Below are 19399 nucleotides of genomic sequence, written 5' to 3'. Positions count from 1 at the left end.
ACACCAGCAGCAAGATGGAATAGCTGATCTTAAAACTTCTGCCAAATACATATTCAGAGATTATGAAAAATGCACTGTGAGTCTAATTTTCAGAAGATAATCAAATATTGGTGAAATCTAAAAGACAACAATTTGCAAGGTACTGTTTAATGAGGCTCATTTTAAGCACTAAATGGGTATAAATTACACTTATACACGTGGCTGACTGTAATTGTCTTAAAATACCACTCATGAAATAATACATTGTTTTTCATTATTCAAAATTGTTCTACATTTCCTATTATGTTAACCATGTGAAATGACAATGATCACTTGAAGAAAAAAGCAAAATGAAAATTAACAAATAAAATTTGAATCAACAAGCTTGGCTTTTCAAATGCCTTTGAAAATAAAGCATAACACAATATCACAATATCACAAAAACAGGATTCTCATAGAATCCCACATGTAAAACCAGGTGTTTTGTTGGCGCATGCAGCAAAAATCACCCACAAACTGGCAATGTAGCTGGCAAATAAAAATTAACTGAGCAATGGAAAACAATGAGAGAGGTCGACCTGGCAGCAGTAGCATCAATAGAGAAATAAGCAGAAAGTTCAGAAAAAGCTTCACCAGATAGCTAGCAAATGGCAGCTGCTCTGGGAAAAGCAATTTAGTAGAAAGACATTGACAGACAAACACACAGCTCTGGCCACAGAAGCTGGTCACCATCAAGCCTGTGTTGCCTTGCAGCATCAGCAGATAGAGGAGATATTTGAGCCATCCACCCACATTCCCTTAGAAAGCTCTCACGATGCTTTCGCTTAGCTTTTTTTTGTGAAGGGAGAGAGAAACATGCAGGTTGTGAGAAGGATGGACACACCTTCCGCAAGGCTTTCTTGCCCCCCTGTCTCCTCAGATCTCCCATTAGGGGCCTCGTCAGCAGCAGTAGCTGCCTGCGTGTGAACCTTAGCCTCAGCCTGCAGGCCGGGCAGAGCCTGGGCCTCGCCTATGACCTCTGCCCGCTCTAGGAGCTCAGATGAGGATTCCTGCTCAGGCTCCTCCCCACTCCACTGCTCCTCCTCATCCTCCTCTTCCTCTAGAGCTGCTGCTGTTGCTGCGGCTTCTGAAGTCTCCTCCTCTTCCTCCTCCGCAGCTGAGAGACTCTCTATGGTCTCCTCTTCTTCATAAAGAGGGAGACAAGTGGAAACATCAAGACTATAGACAGCACAGACTTGGGTTACTTAAAAGGTGGGACACTTTCAGCTCTATCAGTTATGCCATGACTTTTGCCGTATGTATGGGGGTTTTCTCTGACCTTGAGTATAAGTGTTAGCAGATAAAATAAGACGATGAATATGCAATCTTCGAATTGCAAATGTAATGTATGCAATATACAATGTTTTAGAATTGCATATATTAGCAATTTAATGTGACACTGTTTTGTGATGAAAAATCAGATAAGATCGAAATAACAGAGGTAACAGAAAATCTATCTTGTAATATTGCTCAAATCAGTTTTTCAGCCAATAACCAATGGGGGTTCCCTACAGGCCGAAAAAATATCTAAATCACCAGATTATTCATTTCCAAATATGTACCTCTCAGTTACATTATCAATGCTCATTTCAAAAGTTTATGACAAATACTCTACATCAGCTCCTTCATTTGTTCAATTTTATTCTTGAACATGAAACATTACTTCCACAAAACACACTAGCACACAATGCTGTGTGCATCTGCATTGTCTCTCACAACTAAGACCCAACAAAACCCACAGCACGGCGGTTTTGTTAATAATGCCGGTCAGGGAGCTATTGAGATGTCAAAATGAATGTGAAACCGGAGATGCAAAATTTTTGCTCAGAACAAAGCTTATGATGTAGTTCAGAGAGAGAGAGAGAGAGAGAGAGAGAGAGAGAGAGAGAGAGAGAGAGAGAGAGAGAGAGAGAGAGAGAGAGAGAGAGAGAGAGAGAGAGAGAGAGAGAGAGAGAGAGAGAAGGACAAATTGGAAGCAACCCAATGTCAAAAGTAGAAATTTCTAAGGGATTTAATGATTCTAATTCCACTTAATGCACTATTTTAGTTCTTTTGAGGAAGCAACACAACCTTAAACTCAAACTCAAAAAAGAGTTATTATTGTTAATTAAAGCTAAAAATATTAATAAAAATAAAATAAATTTATATAAAAATATGTGTATTAAATTACAAGATTATTTCAAATTAAAAAACTAGAAATGTTGCCTTCACAACTAACTGAAATACATTAAAGTATTAAAGTTACTAAACTGATATAAACTAAAATGAAAGCTAAATAATAATAAATATGTCTAACATTAACGAATAAAAATAAAAGCTAATTCAAAATTGTTAAAATGTTTATTAATTTGAATAACTTTCAAAATATAAAAGTTCATTCAAATGATACTATAATAGTATATACATAATACTAAAACAACACTGCTTTAACCACATGTTGTCATATGAGTCAGTTATCTCACAAACAATACACATTACTCGTTAACAGTTCTCAGTTCATTTCGAATTGGACATGAATAAGAACGTTTGGCCAATTCATTAAAAAGATTTGCTTTGTGAATCAGACTGCACTGGATGCAATAGAGTGTGTGTTATCAGTTTATTGTCTTGAGTTATTTTGCAAACAGTCTTTCTATTATAAAATTTGATTCAGATTGCAAGCTCGCAGCTTATAAAAGAAAGCAATGTAGCTGTTTAGAAACCATGAAAAACAGCTGAAAAACCTTTGGTTGCAGTATTGTCTAAGTTCTTGGTTCCCAAAAAAAGGGGTCATGAATTGAGAAATCAAAATGTCCTTGATCTTTTAACATATGAGGTCATTGTACTATAGTTAGTCCAAAAAAAAGCTTTTATTGAATCCAAGCTCAGAAAGCGTCTCATTTGGAATTTTGTCACATTATAATGTAAAAGTGCGGCGAAAGACCAACCTCTGTAGAATCAAGTTAGAATCAAATCAACGCCTATTTTTACCTCATCACGTCTTTGGCCCCGCCCACTGACAGGTTAGAGAGATGAGAAGAGATCACTGGACTAAAATAACCTTGCCTATCAAAGGATCCTAATTCTAGGAAAGTGGTTATTTATTTTCAACTATGTGAATGTCTCAGTACTATTTCATATCCAAGTTGTTAGCCAATAACTGCAGTGGGCGATTACACTGAAGTCTCATAGTAGACACGCCCCTTCCAACAGAGCTTTCAAATCAGAGGGCTAAAATCAGGGTAGAAAATGGTCTTTAATTTCTATATTATGAAAATGTTTTAGGTAAAAATCAAACTAACATTATAGTAAGTGCACCCCAGGTAACATTTTAAAATAATAATAAAAGAAATTCAGTTCATGGCTCCTTTAAATTGTAAACACAACCCACACTGAGTCATTTTGGCGCTGAAAGCGATTAACCCTTCTTCACTGATGCAATAAGGTCAGAGATGCTTGTGTGTGTGGGCCACCATGTGAAGAGCTGAAAGTCATCCTGTGATCTACAGCATGTGTACATCAGCAGGTTGGAGAAATGTGAGGGGCCTGTTGAGACGCATGGGTACGTTTTTGGGCCTGATGAGGGACAATCAAAATTACAAATGGACAGACAGGCTAACATACGGGCGGACAGATGCGGAGACAAGAAGACGGCAAACAGGCAAAGGAGAAAATGTGCACAGCATGCACAAATGTCCTGCTGATGCTGCAAGTCATTTGGATTTCACTGTCAGAGTCAGTGATTTTACTCCTTTAACTGAGCACTACATGTACAGCAGCAGGGATTTTGCCTAAAAACACAAACCTCCATGCCTTTTTACTGCACGACACAAAAGTTGCAGAAAATCCAAATGACTTGCAATGAACAAGATACAAAAACAGAAACCACCCCCACACGACACGCTTCGGTCAGAGTGGGCACGACACAACAGAGACAAAAGACAGGAAGAGTCGGACCAGAAAGAGAGAGCGAAAAGCAAGAGAGAGAGAGAGGTGTTGATGCTGAGCTGAAGAAAGAAGTGGAAGGAAAGAGAGAGGAAAAGGAGGAAGAAGGAGAAGAAGGGGAGGAGAGAATGGCAGAGAGGAACCATGCGAGGTTCACCTTCAATCTGTCTAAACGCGGCGGCCTGCCCTGGGGGGCGAGAGCCAGAGCGCGTCCACTCTGGGCTGAATAAAGGGTGCTCATAGTATTCCTCGTCAGAGTGGTAGGGGTCATCCTCAGGCACAGACACTGAGATGGAGGGGGCGAGGAACTTGCACCTCTCGCGAGAATTTTGGAAGCGGCGGAGAGGACCTGCTTCCTCCTCATCCCCTACATCTACAAATAGACACAAGGAAAAGAACTGCAGGGAAATCTGGACAAAGAGACAGAGACAAAGAGACAGAGAGGAAAAGGAAAGGAAGATAGAAAAGGTGTAGCAAGTAAGGGAGGAAAAAAGGAACAAGTGAAAGAGAGAAAGTAAAAAGAAGGCAAATCAGAATATGCAAAAATTGAGGGGGAAGGGAGGAGAGAGAGAGAGAGAGAGAGAGAGAGAGAGAGAGAGAGAGAGAGAGAGAGAGAGGGAGAGAAAATAAGGGGAAAGAGAGCTAAAAGAAAAGTGAGAAATAAAACGAGAAAGGAGTATGTGTAATGTGTACGGAAAAAAGAAGGACACACACAACACAAACACAAACACAAACACAAAGTGTGACCGTAGTGGCGCTATGCCATAACCAGACTCTGAAACATCTCTGATGACATTTTATAGGTTTGTCTAAAGTCTAAACTGAGGATGAAACTGTATCATTCTTTAGTGTCTGCTGAAAGTCAATATGAAACGTCATTCACAAGCCATTTTATTTTTGTAATGTGAAATATTTATGAGTGAATAGTAAAAAAAAAGGCTTGGTAAAGGGTCAACGAGTGATTGGTTAATATTAGGTAAAGGGTCAACGAGTGATTGGTTAATATTAGGTATGCCCAGATATTTAAATTCTGGCTGATTCCGATAAGTCAAATAATTATTTTAATCTTTTAGCCAATAACTGATAAATGGCTGATATTAAAATTCTATATTAACAAGTGAAAATAATGTCACATAGATATATACACAAAATAAAACACAGAACAAATTAAAATAAGTTTTTAAAAAACTCAAAAATAGTTGTTGTTTTTAAATACATTTAATGTTGTATTTAGGTTTATCAGCTTCACGGCACAGTAAAATTAATAAAATTCAACCTAAAGAAAAAAAATGGTTGGAGATACATAACTCTATAAAAGATGATATAATAGTAATTGTGATCAAAATTGTACATGTAATAAAACTTAGTTACAAGTGAGTTTAATTTTAACTTTAAATGTCACAAAAGGTAAAACCATAAAGCCATAAAGTAAAAGTTGTTCAAAGGTGTAAAAAGTGATGATTTAATTCTTTAGAATAATGTGCACCGATGATTTGCACACAATAATACAAGGCACATGTACCAAAAAGAGGCAATTTTGATTTCATGTTAACTTTACATATCCGCTTAATGACTGTGTTTGGCGTAGCCTCTCCTTAAGGTTGTTTGTGGCATTAATGTTTAGTTTAGTAGCTTCAGAGAGTGATCTGAGCATGGCATTGGTCTACCACGGGCAGTAGAGACATACACAGTCAAAACGACGAACGAGCACAAGCCCACAACATCAACAGCACCTACAATACAACATGCAAATCCAAAGACAGGGACGAACAGTGGAACTGAGAGAGGTTTGGAGCCATCAACAGATCTCTAAAGGGGGGCTTTGGAGAGAGGATGAGCAGGCAATCTGAATGCCACACAGTTTCAGCAACAGCCTGGAAACATTAGCTGCAGGTGAGACAGTACAGCATTCAGTACAAGGTTTAAGGCTTGCATGCAGGGCAGAGTCAAGATCCATGGTTCGGCGGGGTATAAGGAGGGGTTGGGTTTGATTGGTTACGAGGAGTAGAAAGGGGTGGGGTCACTTTGGCTTGGGTTTTTGATCAAGATAAGCTTCCGGATTTAGCAATTATGAAGATGAGGCCATGTTTAAGAGCTGAAGATGCTGGATGAGGAAGAGGAGATCGACTTGAATGATGTCAACAAAGGAGGCAAAGTTGATCCTGCAAACACAACTCCATCAATCTTTGGACCAACCCCACAGATCAGCGGCGTGTGGGCATCTGTAGGGGACTGTTAGAGGGTTGAAATCAGCCTGGAAGGGGTGGGACTAGCAGGCGTCCCCAAATAGAACACCCTCATTCAAGCCAGGGTCAGAGGGTGACTAGAATACTCATGGGGGAAAAAGAGGTGTTCAAGTTCTTTCAGTGTGTTTCTCACCTCACCTCTCTCCATACACACATGAAGCATGACCCTACCTTGATCCAAAGGCCCAAAATGTTCCGCTGCTGGGGACGGAGGAGGTGAAGGCGGCAGGTTTGCAGAGTCTTCAACTGTAAATAAACAAAAGAAGAAGAAGAGATCAAGACAATGATCAAGATCAGATCAACACATTTACAAATTTGGCGTCCCATTTTAGCTCTGTTCCTCCATACACTACTGTTTAAAAATTTGAGGTTGGCAAGATTTGTTTTAAAGAAATTAATACTTTCATTCAGCAAGAAGGTATTACATTGATCAAAAGTTACAGAAAGTAAAGACATCTATAATCTTACAAAACGTCTCGGTTACGTATGTAACCCTCATTCCCTGAGTTACGTCGGATGACGACGAATGGGGTTTCGCTTAGAAAGCCAATCAACTTCGAGTATTACAAAACGAGCCAATGGCAAAGAAATGCCATGGGTCTGCGAAATTTGCATGACGTAACTGCGCCCCAACTCGTGGATATAAAAGGAGGACGCCGGCAACAGGCAGATATGTTTCTTCGCTGAGGAGCCAAGACTGAGCTCAGGCGATCCCAGCGGTACAGCGGAAAGTGGCAGACAGACGTAACGTCTCCGTTCCCTTTCGTTGTCACTCCGAGTTACGTCGGATGACGACGAATGGGGTTACCAGTCTAATCACGCCACCTTCTCAGCTGTCTTCCAGTGCCCTGCGTAAATCTGAGATCCCTGTCGTGAGACTGGCACGGACGAAGGACTCCTATTTTTTCACAGGAATACCAAGGTACACTGGGGAGCATAACCCAAAGTTTAGGGGAAATATGCAATTACTGCCAACCCAGAGGGGGGGGGGGACTTAGAGAATACACATTTGACCCGAAGGAGACATATGGAGAACACTGGGGTGTCCAGCCGCAGGTGGAATATTTCAACCCCAGGGGTGGCAAGGTGGCTTGCCAAGGGAAAGACACATGCTCAAAGAGGCTTACAGTGGAAATACACATGTGGGGGTCGCTCAGAGGAGGGACCATGCACACGGGAGGCACCTAGCTGACGCGCAGGCAATAGACACTGGCGCCGACGTCAGGAGTGCTGGAGGAGCTCAGGGCTTTCGGGGAAGCTCACCTGAGGAGAATACCGCACGTATCCAGTCCGTGGAGTGGAATGGCGAGCAAGCGAAGACACCTGAGCGGGTCCGGTACTAGCTGGTTGAAGCGAGTACTCGAGAGTACACTGGCTCCACTCTGAGATTATAGAATCTTGCGAATGTGTTAGGTGTCGCCCAGCCTGCAGCTCTGCAGATGTCTGTTAGCGAGGCGCCATGCGCTAGAGCCCAAGAGGATGCCACACTCCGGGTGGAGTGGGCAGTCACACCAAGGGGGCACGGTCGACCTTGCTCCTGGTAAGCCAAAGCAATGGCGTCCACTATCCAGTGAGACAACCTTTGCTTTGAGAGAGCCTTTCCCTTCAGCTTCCCACCATAACAGACAAAGAGCTGGTCTGAGGTCCTGAAACACTGCGTTCTGTCTACATAGGCGCGGAGTCGCGTACTGGACAGAGCAGTGCCAAGGCTGGGTCTCCCTCCTCCAGGGGCAGCGCTTGCAGGTTCACCACCTGGTCCCAGAAGGGAGTGGTAGGAACCTTGGGCACGTATCCAGGCCGGAGTCTCAGGATCACGTGAGAGTAAGCCGGCCCGAACTCCAGGCACGCTTCGTCAACGGAGAATGCGTGCAGGTCCCCTACCCTCTTGATGGAGGCCAGTGCAACCAGTAGCGCTGTCTTCATTGACAGGAACTTAAGCTCAACTGATTGTAGAGGCTCAAAGGGAGCACTCTGCAGGGCAGTTAGAACCACTGAGAGGTCCCAAGAGGGAACGAGAGGAGGGCGAGGAGGATTTAGTCTCCTCGCTCCTCTCAGGAACCTGACGATCAGGTCGTGCCTCCCCAACGACTTACCTTCAACAAAGTCATGCTGTGCGGCAATGGCAGCGACATAGACTTTTAGGGTGGAGGGAGACAGCCTTCGCTCCAACCCATCTTGTAGGAAGGAAAGCACGACACAGATCAAACATCTCCGGGGGTCTTCTCGGTGAGAAGAGCACCAGTTGACGAAGAGGTTCCACTTCAACGCATAGAGATGTCTCGTGGACGAAGCTCTAGCAGAAGTGATGGTAGCCACCACCGGTGGTGGTAGGGTACTCAAACCTACCTCGTCCCATACAGGAGCCACACGTAGAGGTTCCAAAGATCGGGACGAGGGTGCCACAGGGTGCCCCGTCCCTGAGAAAGGAGGTCCTTCCTCAGAGGAATGGGCCAAGGAGGTGCTGTCGCGAGGAGTACAAGTTCGGAGAACCAGGTCCGGGTGGGCCAGTACAGCGGGACCAGAATGACCTGCTCCTCGTCCTCCCTGACCTTGCGCAGGGTCTGCGCAAGAAGGCTCACTGGGGGAAACGCATATTTGCGGCCCCGCGGCCAGCTGTGCGCCAGTGCATCCGTGCCGAGCGTGCCCTCGGTCAGGGAATAGAACAGGGCGCAATGGGTCGAGTCGTGAGAGGCAAACAGATCTATCTGAGCGTCCCCGAACTGGTCCCAAATCAGCTGAACCGACTGGGGATGGAGTTGCCAATCTCCCGGGAGGGGCTGAAGCCGTGAGAGCTCGTCGGCTGCACAGTTCAGGGCTTCGGGGATATAAATGGCATGAAGCGACCTCAGATGCTTCTGACTCCAAATGAGGAGGTGGCGGGCGAGTTGCGACATACGGCGGGAGCGCAGACCACCTTGATGGTTGATGTACGCTATGGTGGCGGTATTGTCTGAACGGACTAGTACGTGTTGGTTCTTGAGCACGGCCCGAAAGCGGCGCAGAGCAAGACAACAGCCAGCAACTCGAGGCAATTGACGTGCCATAGCCGCTGGGTTCCTGTCCAGGAGCCCGCAGCGGCACGTCCATTGCACATGGCACCCCAGCCCGTGGCGGAGGCATCTGTCGTTACAACAACATGCCGTGAAGCTCGTTCCAGGGGGACACCCGCTCTGAGAAAACTGAGGTTCGACCACGGGGTGAAGGTCTGACGGCAGGTCGGAGTAACTGGTACTCGGAGGGTGCCGCGTTGCCATGCCCACCTCGGGACTCAGTCGCGGAGCCAAAGCTGAAGCGGTCTCATATGAAGCAATCCGAGCGGCGTCGCCGCGGCTGCAGATGCCATATGCCCCAGGAGCCTATGAAAAAGTTTCAGTGGAACCGCACTCTTGCCCTCGAACTGTCTCAGGCAAGTCAGCAGTGACTGCGCGCGCTCGCTCGTAAGCTGCGCGGACATGGCGACTGAGTCGATGTCCATACCGAGAAAAGAGATCCTCTGCACGGGGCAAAGTTTGCTCTTCTCCCAGTTGACCCGAAGGCCCAGACGGGCTAGGTGCCGGAGCACAAGGTCCCTGTGTTCGCAAACCTGGTCTCGAGAGTGAGCTAGGATCAGCCAGTCGTCGAGATAGTTCAGGATGCGGACCCCGTGTTCCCGAAGGGGAACAAGGACAGCCTCGACGACCTTCGTGAAGACGCGAGGAGACAGGGCTAGCCCGAAGAGGAGAACCGCGTACTGATATGCCTGCCCCTCGAAAGCAAACCGTAGGAACGGTCTGTGTCGAGGAAGAATGGAGACATGAAAGTAGGCGTCCTTCAGGTCGATTGCTGCAAACCAATCCTGGGGCCGCACACATTCGAAAATGCGTTTGGCCGTGAGCATCTTGAACGGCAGCCTGTGAAGGGAGCGGTTCAGAACGCGCAGGTCCAGGATTGGCCGAAACCCACCGGTTTTCTTCGGGACTATGAAGTACGGGCTGTAGAAGCCGGACCTCATTTCGGCTGGAGTGACAGTCTCGATCGCACCCTTCGCCAGCAGGGTGGCAACCTCCGCTCTCATGATAGGGGCACTGCCACCGACCCTTAGTGGAGCGGACTCCCCTGAAGCGGGGAGGAGACCGCACGAACTGAATCGTGTAGCCGAGCCTGATCGTCCACGCGACCCAGCGGGACAGGTTGGGAAGCTCTAGCCAGGCTCCCAAGAACTGTACCAGCGGGGTCATACGAACCACAGACTTCCCACCGGTGGTGCAGCAAGGCGGAATGACTGGCCCAGACGTGGACGGCATAGCGGCCCGGTGTGGGGGCACAGTCATTGACAGCGCCCTGACAGAGGAGACCAGGGAAGGACGAACTTTCCACGGGGGTCTGCTCTGCCAGGGGGCTGGCGACAGAGGAGGATGAGAGCGGCACGGTCCGGGGACGGCGCGCACTGTCATCCGGCTCTGGGACAGAGGAGGACGAGGGGTGCACGGCCCGGGGGCGGCGCACCGTGTCGTCTGAGAACTCTGTGTGCTCAGCGATGGAAATGTCACTTCTTTCTTTAACCACATTAGGGTGCTGCCCACCCGTGGGTGAGCAGCGGGGAGTGGAGAACAAAAGATTATCCCCCGGCCCTCCACCGGGGGAAGGAATGGTCCTGCTACCATCTCCTGAGAAGTGAATTTCAACATCCCTGAGCAGCCCGTCTCAGGAGCGCCGCTTGGCCCGGCGTTTAGCGGGGGGCGGGGCTGGAGAGGGCTGGGGCTACTTCTTACGGCTTCCTCCGCGACCGGGCCCGGGTGGAGGCTGCTTCTTGGGCCGGGCGGGAGGGGCGGGAGTCGTAAGAGGGCGCCCTCGGCGGTGAACAGACTGAGGGTTCTGCCCGGTCAGCTGGGTGGAGGCAGCAGCGGGCCGTCGGGGCAGAATGTGTTTGATGGCCTCAGTCTGTTTCTGGGCGGTGGAAAACTGTTGGGCAAAATCCTCCACCGCACCGCCGAATAGGCCGGCCTGGGACATGGGGGTGTCGAGCAGACGGGACCCTTCAGCATCCCGCATGTCAGCCAGGTTCAGCCATAGATGTCTCTCCTGGACCACAGCTGTGGACATCACCAGACCCAGGGAGCGTGCGGTCACCTACGTCGCCCGGAGGGCGAGGTCGGTGGCGGCGCGCAGCTCATCCAAGAGCCCTGGGTCCGTCCTACCCTCGTGCATGTCCTTTAGCATCTGGGCCTGGTAGACCTGCAGAGTGGCCATGGCATGCAAAGAGGCAGCCGCCTGTCCTGCCGCTCTGTAGGACTTCGCCACTAGGGTAGACGAAAACCTACAGGCTTTGGATGGGTGCTTAGGCTCGCCACGAGAAGAAGCACTCTGAGGACACAGATGCATCGCAACAGAGCGTTCAACCGGGGGGAGCCCAGTGTACCCACGGGCAGCTGCCCCATCGAGGGGAGGAAAGGCGGATGAAACCAGCGAGCGGTCACGGGAAGACATGGGAGTCTTCCAGGACTTTGAGATTTCATCATGCACATCCGGGAAGAATGGTATTGGGGAAGGCTGAGGACGGGAAGCCGCAGCTGCACCCAAAAACCAATCGTCCAGCCGCGAGCGCTCGGTACAGGGCGGTGGGGTCCACTCTAAACCGATGCTCGCGGCCGCCCGGGAAAGCATGGCCGTCATCTCTGGATCAGACTGAGCCACAGCCGCATTCATACCAGAAGGTGGCAGCTGTGACGAGTCGTCACTTCCAGATGAATCAGACCCGCCTTGTGATGCTGCGATTGACATCGTGTTTTCATCTGGAGCGCCAAAGGAAACCCGCGGGACATCAAACGACGGTCCCGCGGGAATCCCCTGAACGCTCGCAGGTTGCAACACTGGTGAAGGTGCTGTGGGGCACGGACAAATAGTCAGCGCTTTGTTCCACACAGTCACCGTCAGATCACCCTGGCCACCAGCCGAAGTAGAGCCTCTCGAGGAGGCGCTAGATCGGGGTGTGGATGAGGGGACTCTCTCTCTTGCGAGATCATTGAGTCTCGATCTAAGTGTCGCGATGGTCATGTTCCCACAGAGAGAACATGACTCATCCACGAGCGCTGCTCTAGCGTGATTAATGCCCAAACACACTAGACAACGCTCGTGCCCATCAGAATCAGACACAAGTCGACTGCAACCAGAAGTGCACGGGCGAGGCATCTTTAAAAAGACGTGCCGCGTGCAAGCTCTTTTTGTGAGAGAAACTCAGTGCTGAAGCGCCCGCGGAGAACACACTCACTGGCAAACCACGCTCAGATAGGCAGGAAGTGTGCACTCGCCGGGAGATCGCCGTCGCACCAACACTGGAGAGTTGCTCGTCTCGTAAGAAGCTGACAATCAGATAGCTTAGGGAGTGAAGAATACACTTGGCTCCGAAGCGAAAACATATCTGCCTGTTGCCGGCGTCCTCCTTTTATACCCACGAGGTGGGGCGGAGTTACGTCATGCAAATTCCGCAGACCCATGGCATTTCTTTGCCATTGGCTCGTTTTGTAATACTCGAAGTTGATAGGCTTTCTAAGCGAAACCCCATTCGTCGTCATCCGACGTAACTCGTAGTGACAACGAAAGGGAATGTATGTTTTATGGTTTAAATAAAAGCTTAATGTATCATGGTTTCTACAAAAATACTAGGCAGCACAACAGTTTTCAACATTGATAATAATAATAAATGTTTCTTGAGCGGCAAATCAGCATATTAGAATGATTTCTGAAGGATCATGTGACACTGAAGACTGGAGAAATTATGCTGTAAATTCCGTTTTTCCATCACAGGAATAAATTACATTATATAATATGATAAAATAGAAAATAACCTTTTTTTAGAAGAATTTCTATTTGACTTCTTTCAAAAACATTAAAAAAATCGTATCGACCACAAACATTTGAATTGTAGTGTAGGTATCGTAGAAAGGCAACTAGGTTCACTAGGTTTTGGAACAGAGCCTAGATATTGTGTGAATTTTTCACATCATTGCCTTTTAATAGTAAATAGTAAAGAGCGACAAGAAACAATACAATGGATACAAAATACATGGAGGGAACAAGGTCACAAAATGCAAACCAGCTCTGGTGGGACTTTTTTAATCTTAAAGTCGTCATGAAATCAAATTTTACCATTCGTATTTTTATATGCAATATTGTAGTGTTTATTATAAATGATTTATCTGTGCACTTCATTATTTTTTTTAAATTCATGTACCCTTATAATCTTTAATCAAATACGTTACCCTACCCTCCCCTCTCGAAACGACTTCCCTTCTCTTCCGGTCAAAATCTATCACTACGCCTACTAAAAATCCTCCACAACTGACTGTAAACTGGCATTCAAATCTGCCTCCATTTTGTTAGCAACGCCCAACCTCCAACGATCCAATCAATTCCTGGAGGACGAAATCAAGCCCCGCCCTACATTTTTTTCTAATTTCAGAAGCCGTTTCACTCGGATATGCGTCACAATAAGGAAAAAGGCCAATCTCAACTTCCGTTTCATGACGACTTTAAGAATGCAAAATTGCTTTAAATAACCAAACAAGAAAAATAAACCATGTGAAACCCAGTGGGCATGTTTTGACAAGGAAAAATAGAGCCATGTATCGATACAAATGTAATTAGCTTTTATTAGCTTATAACGGGACACCAAAGAGCAAAGAGTTTAACAACAATATATATTTGATTGTAAAATTTCCCCCCGAGATATAAATGCAGGGTCGTGTGTATGTGCGTGTGGAGTTTCTAAGGATATGCTGAGAGAGAGAAGTCTGAGTTCAGAATTGGTATGCCGAATGCTTTGCCGTCACTAATCCTTTGAGCTCTTCTGACAGACTGACTCAACATCAAGCGTGTTAGCCGAGAAAACATTATCTAATTTTGCTGACTAATTCCAGCACAGCAAGTGGAAACTTGGAGCTATGGATTATATATTTTTTTTATTCCCCTTTTTCTTGAGAAGTCTGACTATGAAGCATCTGAAGATTTGGACTGTATTTGTAACAGGAAAAGAAAAGGATAACCACAAATGATCAAACCTGTAAATGATCTAAGTTCATGTGTGCCATTTATATGCAATTCATTTTTACTGTTTAAGCTTACTAGAGAAGTGAACAAATACACATTATCACATACAGTTCTTCCTTCCTCACATACATTTAAAAAAACAACGTATTACGAGTTAGGAGTTTACATACATTCACAACCATTAATGTCAGCAGCATACTGCCCAGTCCTTATAAAGTCACTGTCAAAACACTGAAACTGACATAACAGTAGCAACACACACTCAAGAATGAACTTTCAAAACCAAGAAAGCTCAGATAAAACCACAACACAAATGACATGCAGCCCAACCACAAAAACCAGGAAAAAAATGTCCTTATGAAAGAAAAGAAAGTGCCCTGGTGATGCTTTCTACAGCTTTGATCAGTTTACGGACAGTGTGAGTATCGGAAAGACACAACGACAATGATAATCACATACCAAAGAGATAGGAAAACAAAAATAAAATCATAAATTAAACTTATTTGAGTACTGTCTCTCCATGTTGTGTTTGACAAACATCAAAATATGTCAACATTTAAAGGAACAGTTCACCTGAAAATGAAATGAAAATCTTGACAAGTAGCTCTTTTTGTGAGTAGTGATGTCTGATTCGTAAAGAATGAGTTTTTTAATAAAAGTATTTAATACAAATTTTAATAAAATCAGCTCACAAAACTGGTTAGAATGATTAATTAATTAATCCGACTGATCCATTTCTCGAGTTCAACTTACTGACAATGGTTAATTACTTACAGTATATTTTGGTTAAAGCTCTGGTATGATTTAAGAAAATTTCTAATGGTATAACTTGTCATTCTTTTGTGGTGCTATTATATCCTTTATTAAGCTTGAAAGCACCAGTTCCCATCAATTGTAAAAGTACATTACCATTCTAAAGTAAAGATATGGTAAAAACGAATATTGTGAAAAATTATTACAATTTAAAATAACTTTTTTCTATTTTTGGTATATTTTAAAAAGTATTTTCAGCAGCAACTCTAGTCTTCAGTGTCACATGATCAAAATTCATTGTAATATTTGGTGCTCAAGAAACATTTCTTATTATTATTATCAATGTTGAAAACAGTTGTGCTGCTTAATATTTTTGTGGAAACATTTTTGTTTTTCTGAATTCATTGGAACAGCATTTATTTAAAATAGAAATCTTTTGTAACATTAAAATGTCTTCACTGTCGATTAATTTAATGCATCCTTGCTGAATAAAGTTTTTTTTTTTGTTAAAAAAAAACATACATTATTCAGACAATCTCTTTTTGTGTTGATGGAATAAAGAAAGATGTATGAATTTGAAAGAACATCAAAAATATTGTAACAATTTTCATTTGTAGGTGAACTATTCCATTAAGGAATATTTTCTGTTGGTCTTAACACCTGCAAGATCTTCAATAAATTACCTCAGCATTCAAAATAAATCACAAAGACTAATAAATGGTCAAATTACTTCCTCAGTGTGACCATTGTCTGTACACAGCCTTCTAAGGAGCGCCTTCAACCAAAAAAAAAAACCTTACTTTTCCCATTGAGTTCCAATTTTTTCCATGTCTCACCAACGCAATAAATTCCTTTAAGAGCAGGCCTGAGTGTGGCCAACCTCCAGTATCCCAGGATGCTCTGCTAAAGGCCTACCTGATGGCAGTCTGACGGCAGTGTCCGGATGGAGCTCCTGCTCTCCCTTCAGTACCGCTACCGCTTCTGCCGTAACCTCCTGCACGATCCGCGCCGACACTTGCTCTGTACGACACATACACATACACACATGCATCAACACACGCCCACATGAGCATGTACACGGGCAGATATTTACACATACTTTCTGTATCAATCCAGGCAGGATTTTTTTCACTTCTTTTGTCATACTTTTAACCCTTCAAAAATCATAGCAGTTCTCACAAAGGGCTACAATTGTCTGTAACAATCGTGCGACGAATAAGTGTATCAGAAAGAACAGTCTTTACTCACAACACTCAGGAAATAAATCAGCAACCATGCAAACTAAAATGAGAACCGACCAGAGACTAAACATAACAGGGAGTACAAATACAAGTCGAACATATGACAGACAGGTTCAGATAATATATAACCATAGGAACAAAAGAGAACATAATCATGAAACGAAGGAAACCGAAACTAAACAGAGCAGGGATACAGGAACAAAGAAAAATTAAACACAATTTCAAAATAAGAGTCCACTGGTGCCACTGAGCCTATGAAAATGAGATTGTATTACATTGTGAGCACACTATAAGACAACTGTGACTACATATGGCGGCCCACACACTTTCACACACACACACAATTAAGGTCTTTATTGGTTTTAATTAAAATATTAATATTGTTTTCAATCATTTGGTAAATCTCAGAGGCTTCCCTGTAAACGCAAAAGGTTGGGGTCGGTAAAAGTTGTCCTATGCATTACTCCATTCTTCAGTGTCACATGATTTCAATTTACAGTGACACTTACCTGTCTACACTGAAGCTAAAAATTACAGTAATGATACAGTTATAGAAACCAAGCGGCCGATAAAACGTCCCGTCGCTTATTGTTTCCGGCAATCACAGCGTGTCCAGACAATAACTTTTTCACTTGTCGTTTTGGTTAGGAAACCGTGTTAGAAAATACAAATTAAATATCTAATTAACAGCAGCAAGACAAACTGAAGGCATAACTGCACATTATTAAAGATTGAGTCTACAGAACTATTGTTTTCTATAATTGCTTAAATACAATTTCACACCAAACAAAATGAACTTTCAAATGTGTAGTTTAGTCTTATCTCTGTCCTTTCAGATGATATTAATTAATTCAGAGGGCCTTAAACGGAGGAAAACGTTTTAAAAGAAATGCAAAAAGCTCAAAATGGCAAGAAAATTAGCAGCACTTTGACAGAGTAAATTGTCATGGTAACAGCAGATTGGGGAGGTATAAGAAGAGACTGTAACCGATTAAGCAGCGGGACGAATACGGCCCACGGATTGGCTGGCAATACGCGTCCATGGATAGACTCTGCTTTAAAACAGCGCTATTAAAATAATCCCTCTGTGCTTTAAGACACTTACACACTTGCTGAATTCTTACAAACACATCAGAGATGAAGAGATACATTTCAGGGGCATCAATAGTCTGATTTTATCCTCAAGATGGATCTAGTTAGTGTTGAAATGGCCACCCACAGATCATTGCAAAAGACAGTGCCTGTTACAAATCAACTGTGTAGGCACTGTGTGGGAGTATGAGTTAAAATGTATCCCAAAAGCACATCTAGTCCAATGACAAACACAGCATAATGTTGTAAACAGCCATTAATCTGTAAACATAAAACTGTATTTGCAATATTAATCATTTAACATGCAAGCACGAGGAGATTTCGATTTAATTGAAGTTGATGCTGCAATGATCAGCTAACATGTGTTCAGACACAAGGCTGACACATTAGCACTGACACAGAAAAACATTGCAGCAGGGCTTACGTCAAAGCTTTCTGAAGAGATGCAAAGTGATTAAGGACCATTTGCTACTCCTACTCTCTCTCCATTGCAAACAGACTGCATGATGGGAGTCAGCAATGCATCGCTTTTGTTTCTTGTGCACTTTTTCAGGCACAATTTCCGCCCACCTTACAGCCCCAGCTTCCGCCCACCCACTCAGAGACACACATACACACACGCACAGAAAGGGAACAGAGTTCTGTTCAGATGCCATTAGAATGATATTCACCCACGCAGACTCGGGTTCGTGATACGCCATCAACTCGTGGTAAGAGAGAGACCAGCTTCTCTAGAGGAGAGTCGCATGAAATAATCCGTTCAAAAATTAAAATTCTGTCGTTTAGTCACACTCATGTTGTTCCAAACACAACACTATGTTGTTGTTGTTTTGTTGTTTTTTCCCACAAAAAGGGAATTTATGAATAATGTTCTTGGTTTGAGGCTTAAAAGGACGAAAGACAAGTAATTTGGACATTATACAACAGCTTTATGAAAACATTAATACGAACATTATGCAAACATTAAAATCATGATTTGAAACTATTTATATTGTGAAAAGTGCTTTATAATAAATTTGAGTTATGTGATGAACTGATCGAAATATAAGTCATTATTCCCTAAATATCTTCCCTTTTATTGAGCAGTGGAACACTGAATCAGTGACTTGAACATCATCATTCAGGTTTTGTGCACCGGATCAACCCAATTCATTAAAAAGATCAGACTCAGAATTTTTAATACAACAGAAGGAGAACTGAATGCTGCAATAATAGTAGATTTGACTACTTTCTTAAATTTAATTTGTTTAAATAGCACAAAACCATCACATGATTACAGAAGATATGGACTATAATATCATTTGGACTACTTTATTGTGGGCATTAAATGGTCATTTTTTGGAGCATGGTCACATTGAAGTTAAGGAGTTGCATGAAAATTCATTAGAATTTCAGGAAACACTTTAATTTAGGGTCCACTTCTTATTATTAACGATAGTTTCTTATTAGCATGCATATTATTAGGATACTGGCTGTTTATTAGTATTATAAAGCACATATTAATGCTTTAATATTTTATATGTAAACTTTTTTGGTTTGGTCTCTTAAAGGTTTTTGCAGGTTTGGAACATCATCAGGGTAAGTGCATGATAACAGAGTGCTCTTCACTCATGTGTTTTTCATCTATAAATACAGCTACTGAAAATGTAATAAACTGCATAATTTTCTTGGAAAAAATGGATGTTTACTATGTAATAATGAATATGAAATAAACATATTTATATGTTATTTATAGCTACAAAACAGATGCATCATTGTTAGACCGTGTCTGTAAAGCAGTGATACTACAGATTCACTTTCAGGGCAAACCTGGCCAGTCTATCACAGTCTTTGTGTCTGACAGATGTGCTGGTGTGTCTACCCAGCATCCCCCTCTCCCCCCTTGCGCCTGTCCACACCCGTCTGCGAGAGATGTGCTCGGATTGCTGATCAGATGGGTTTGCCTCCAGCAAACAATAGCTCACATCCCTGAGACATCAGCAACCACAATAAGCAAATACCCCAAAAAGTACACCAACCCACAAGCACAAACACAGCTGCACACCTAAGAAGATGAAGAATATTGCGTCGTACATATCTGTTATTCACAAGGACAGTCAT

General features: G+C 43.9%; 1 protein-coding gene across 22 annotated transcripts in view; it reads right to left on the bottom strand.

The window, feature by feature from the left end:
- The window catches only part of map2 (microtubule-associated protein 2), a 135780-nt gene that overhangs the window by 34409 nt on the left and 81972 nt on the right, over positions 1-19399 (bottom strand). For 7 of the 22 annotated variants that reach the window (XM_077216086.1, XM_077216091.1, XM_077216092.1 and 4 more), the window contains 2 exons: positions 15882-15986; positions 6360-6434 (listed from right to left, as the gene is read on the bottom strand). In XM_077216086.1, the coding sequence (XP_077072201.1) occupies positions 6360-6434; positions 15882-15986 (180 nt within the window). Of the gene's footprint in view, positions 1-862; positions 1163-4099; positions 4316-6359; positions 6435-15881; positions 15987-19399 lie in introns of all 22 variants that reach the window. The other 15 variants (XM_077216078.1, XM_077216083.1, XM_077216085.1 and 12 more) reach the window with 6 other exon arrangements.

This window comes from Siphateles boraxobius, unplaced genomic scaffold (assembly GCF_051911475.1).
Source record: "Siphateles boraxobius isolate OS27281-9 unplaced genomic scaffold, OSU_SipBor_1 7, whole genome shotgun sequence".
Classification (NCBI taxonomy): domain Eukaryota; kingdom Metazoa; phylum Chordata; class Actinopteri; order Cypriniformes; family Leuciscidae; genus Siphateles; species Siphateles boraxobius.
Note: the sequence above shows the minus strand (reverse complement) of the source record. Positions and strands in the feature narration are given on the sequence as shown.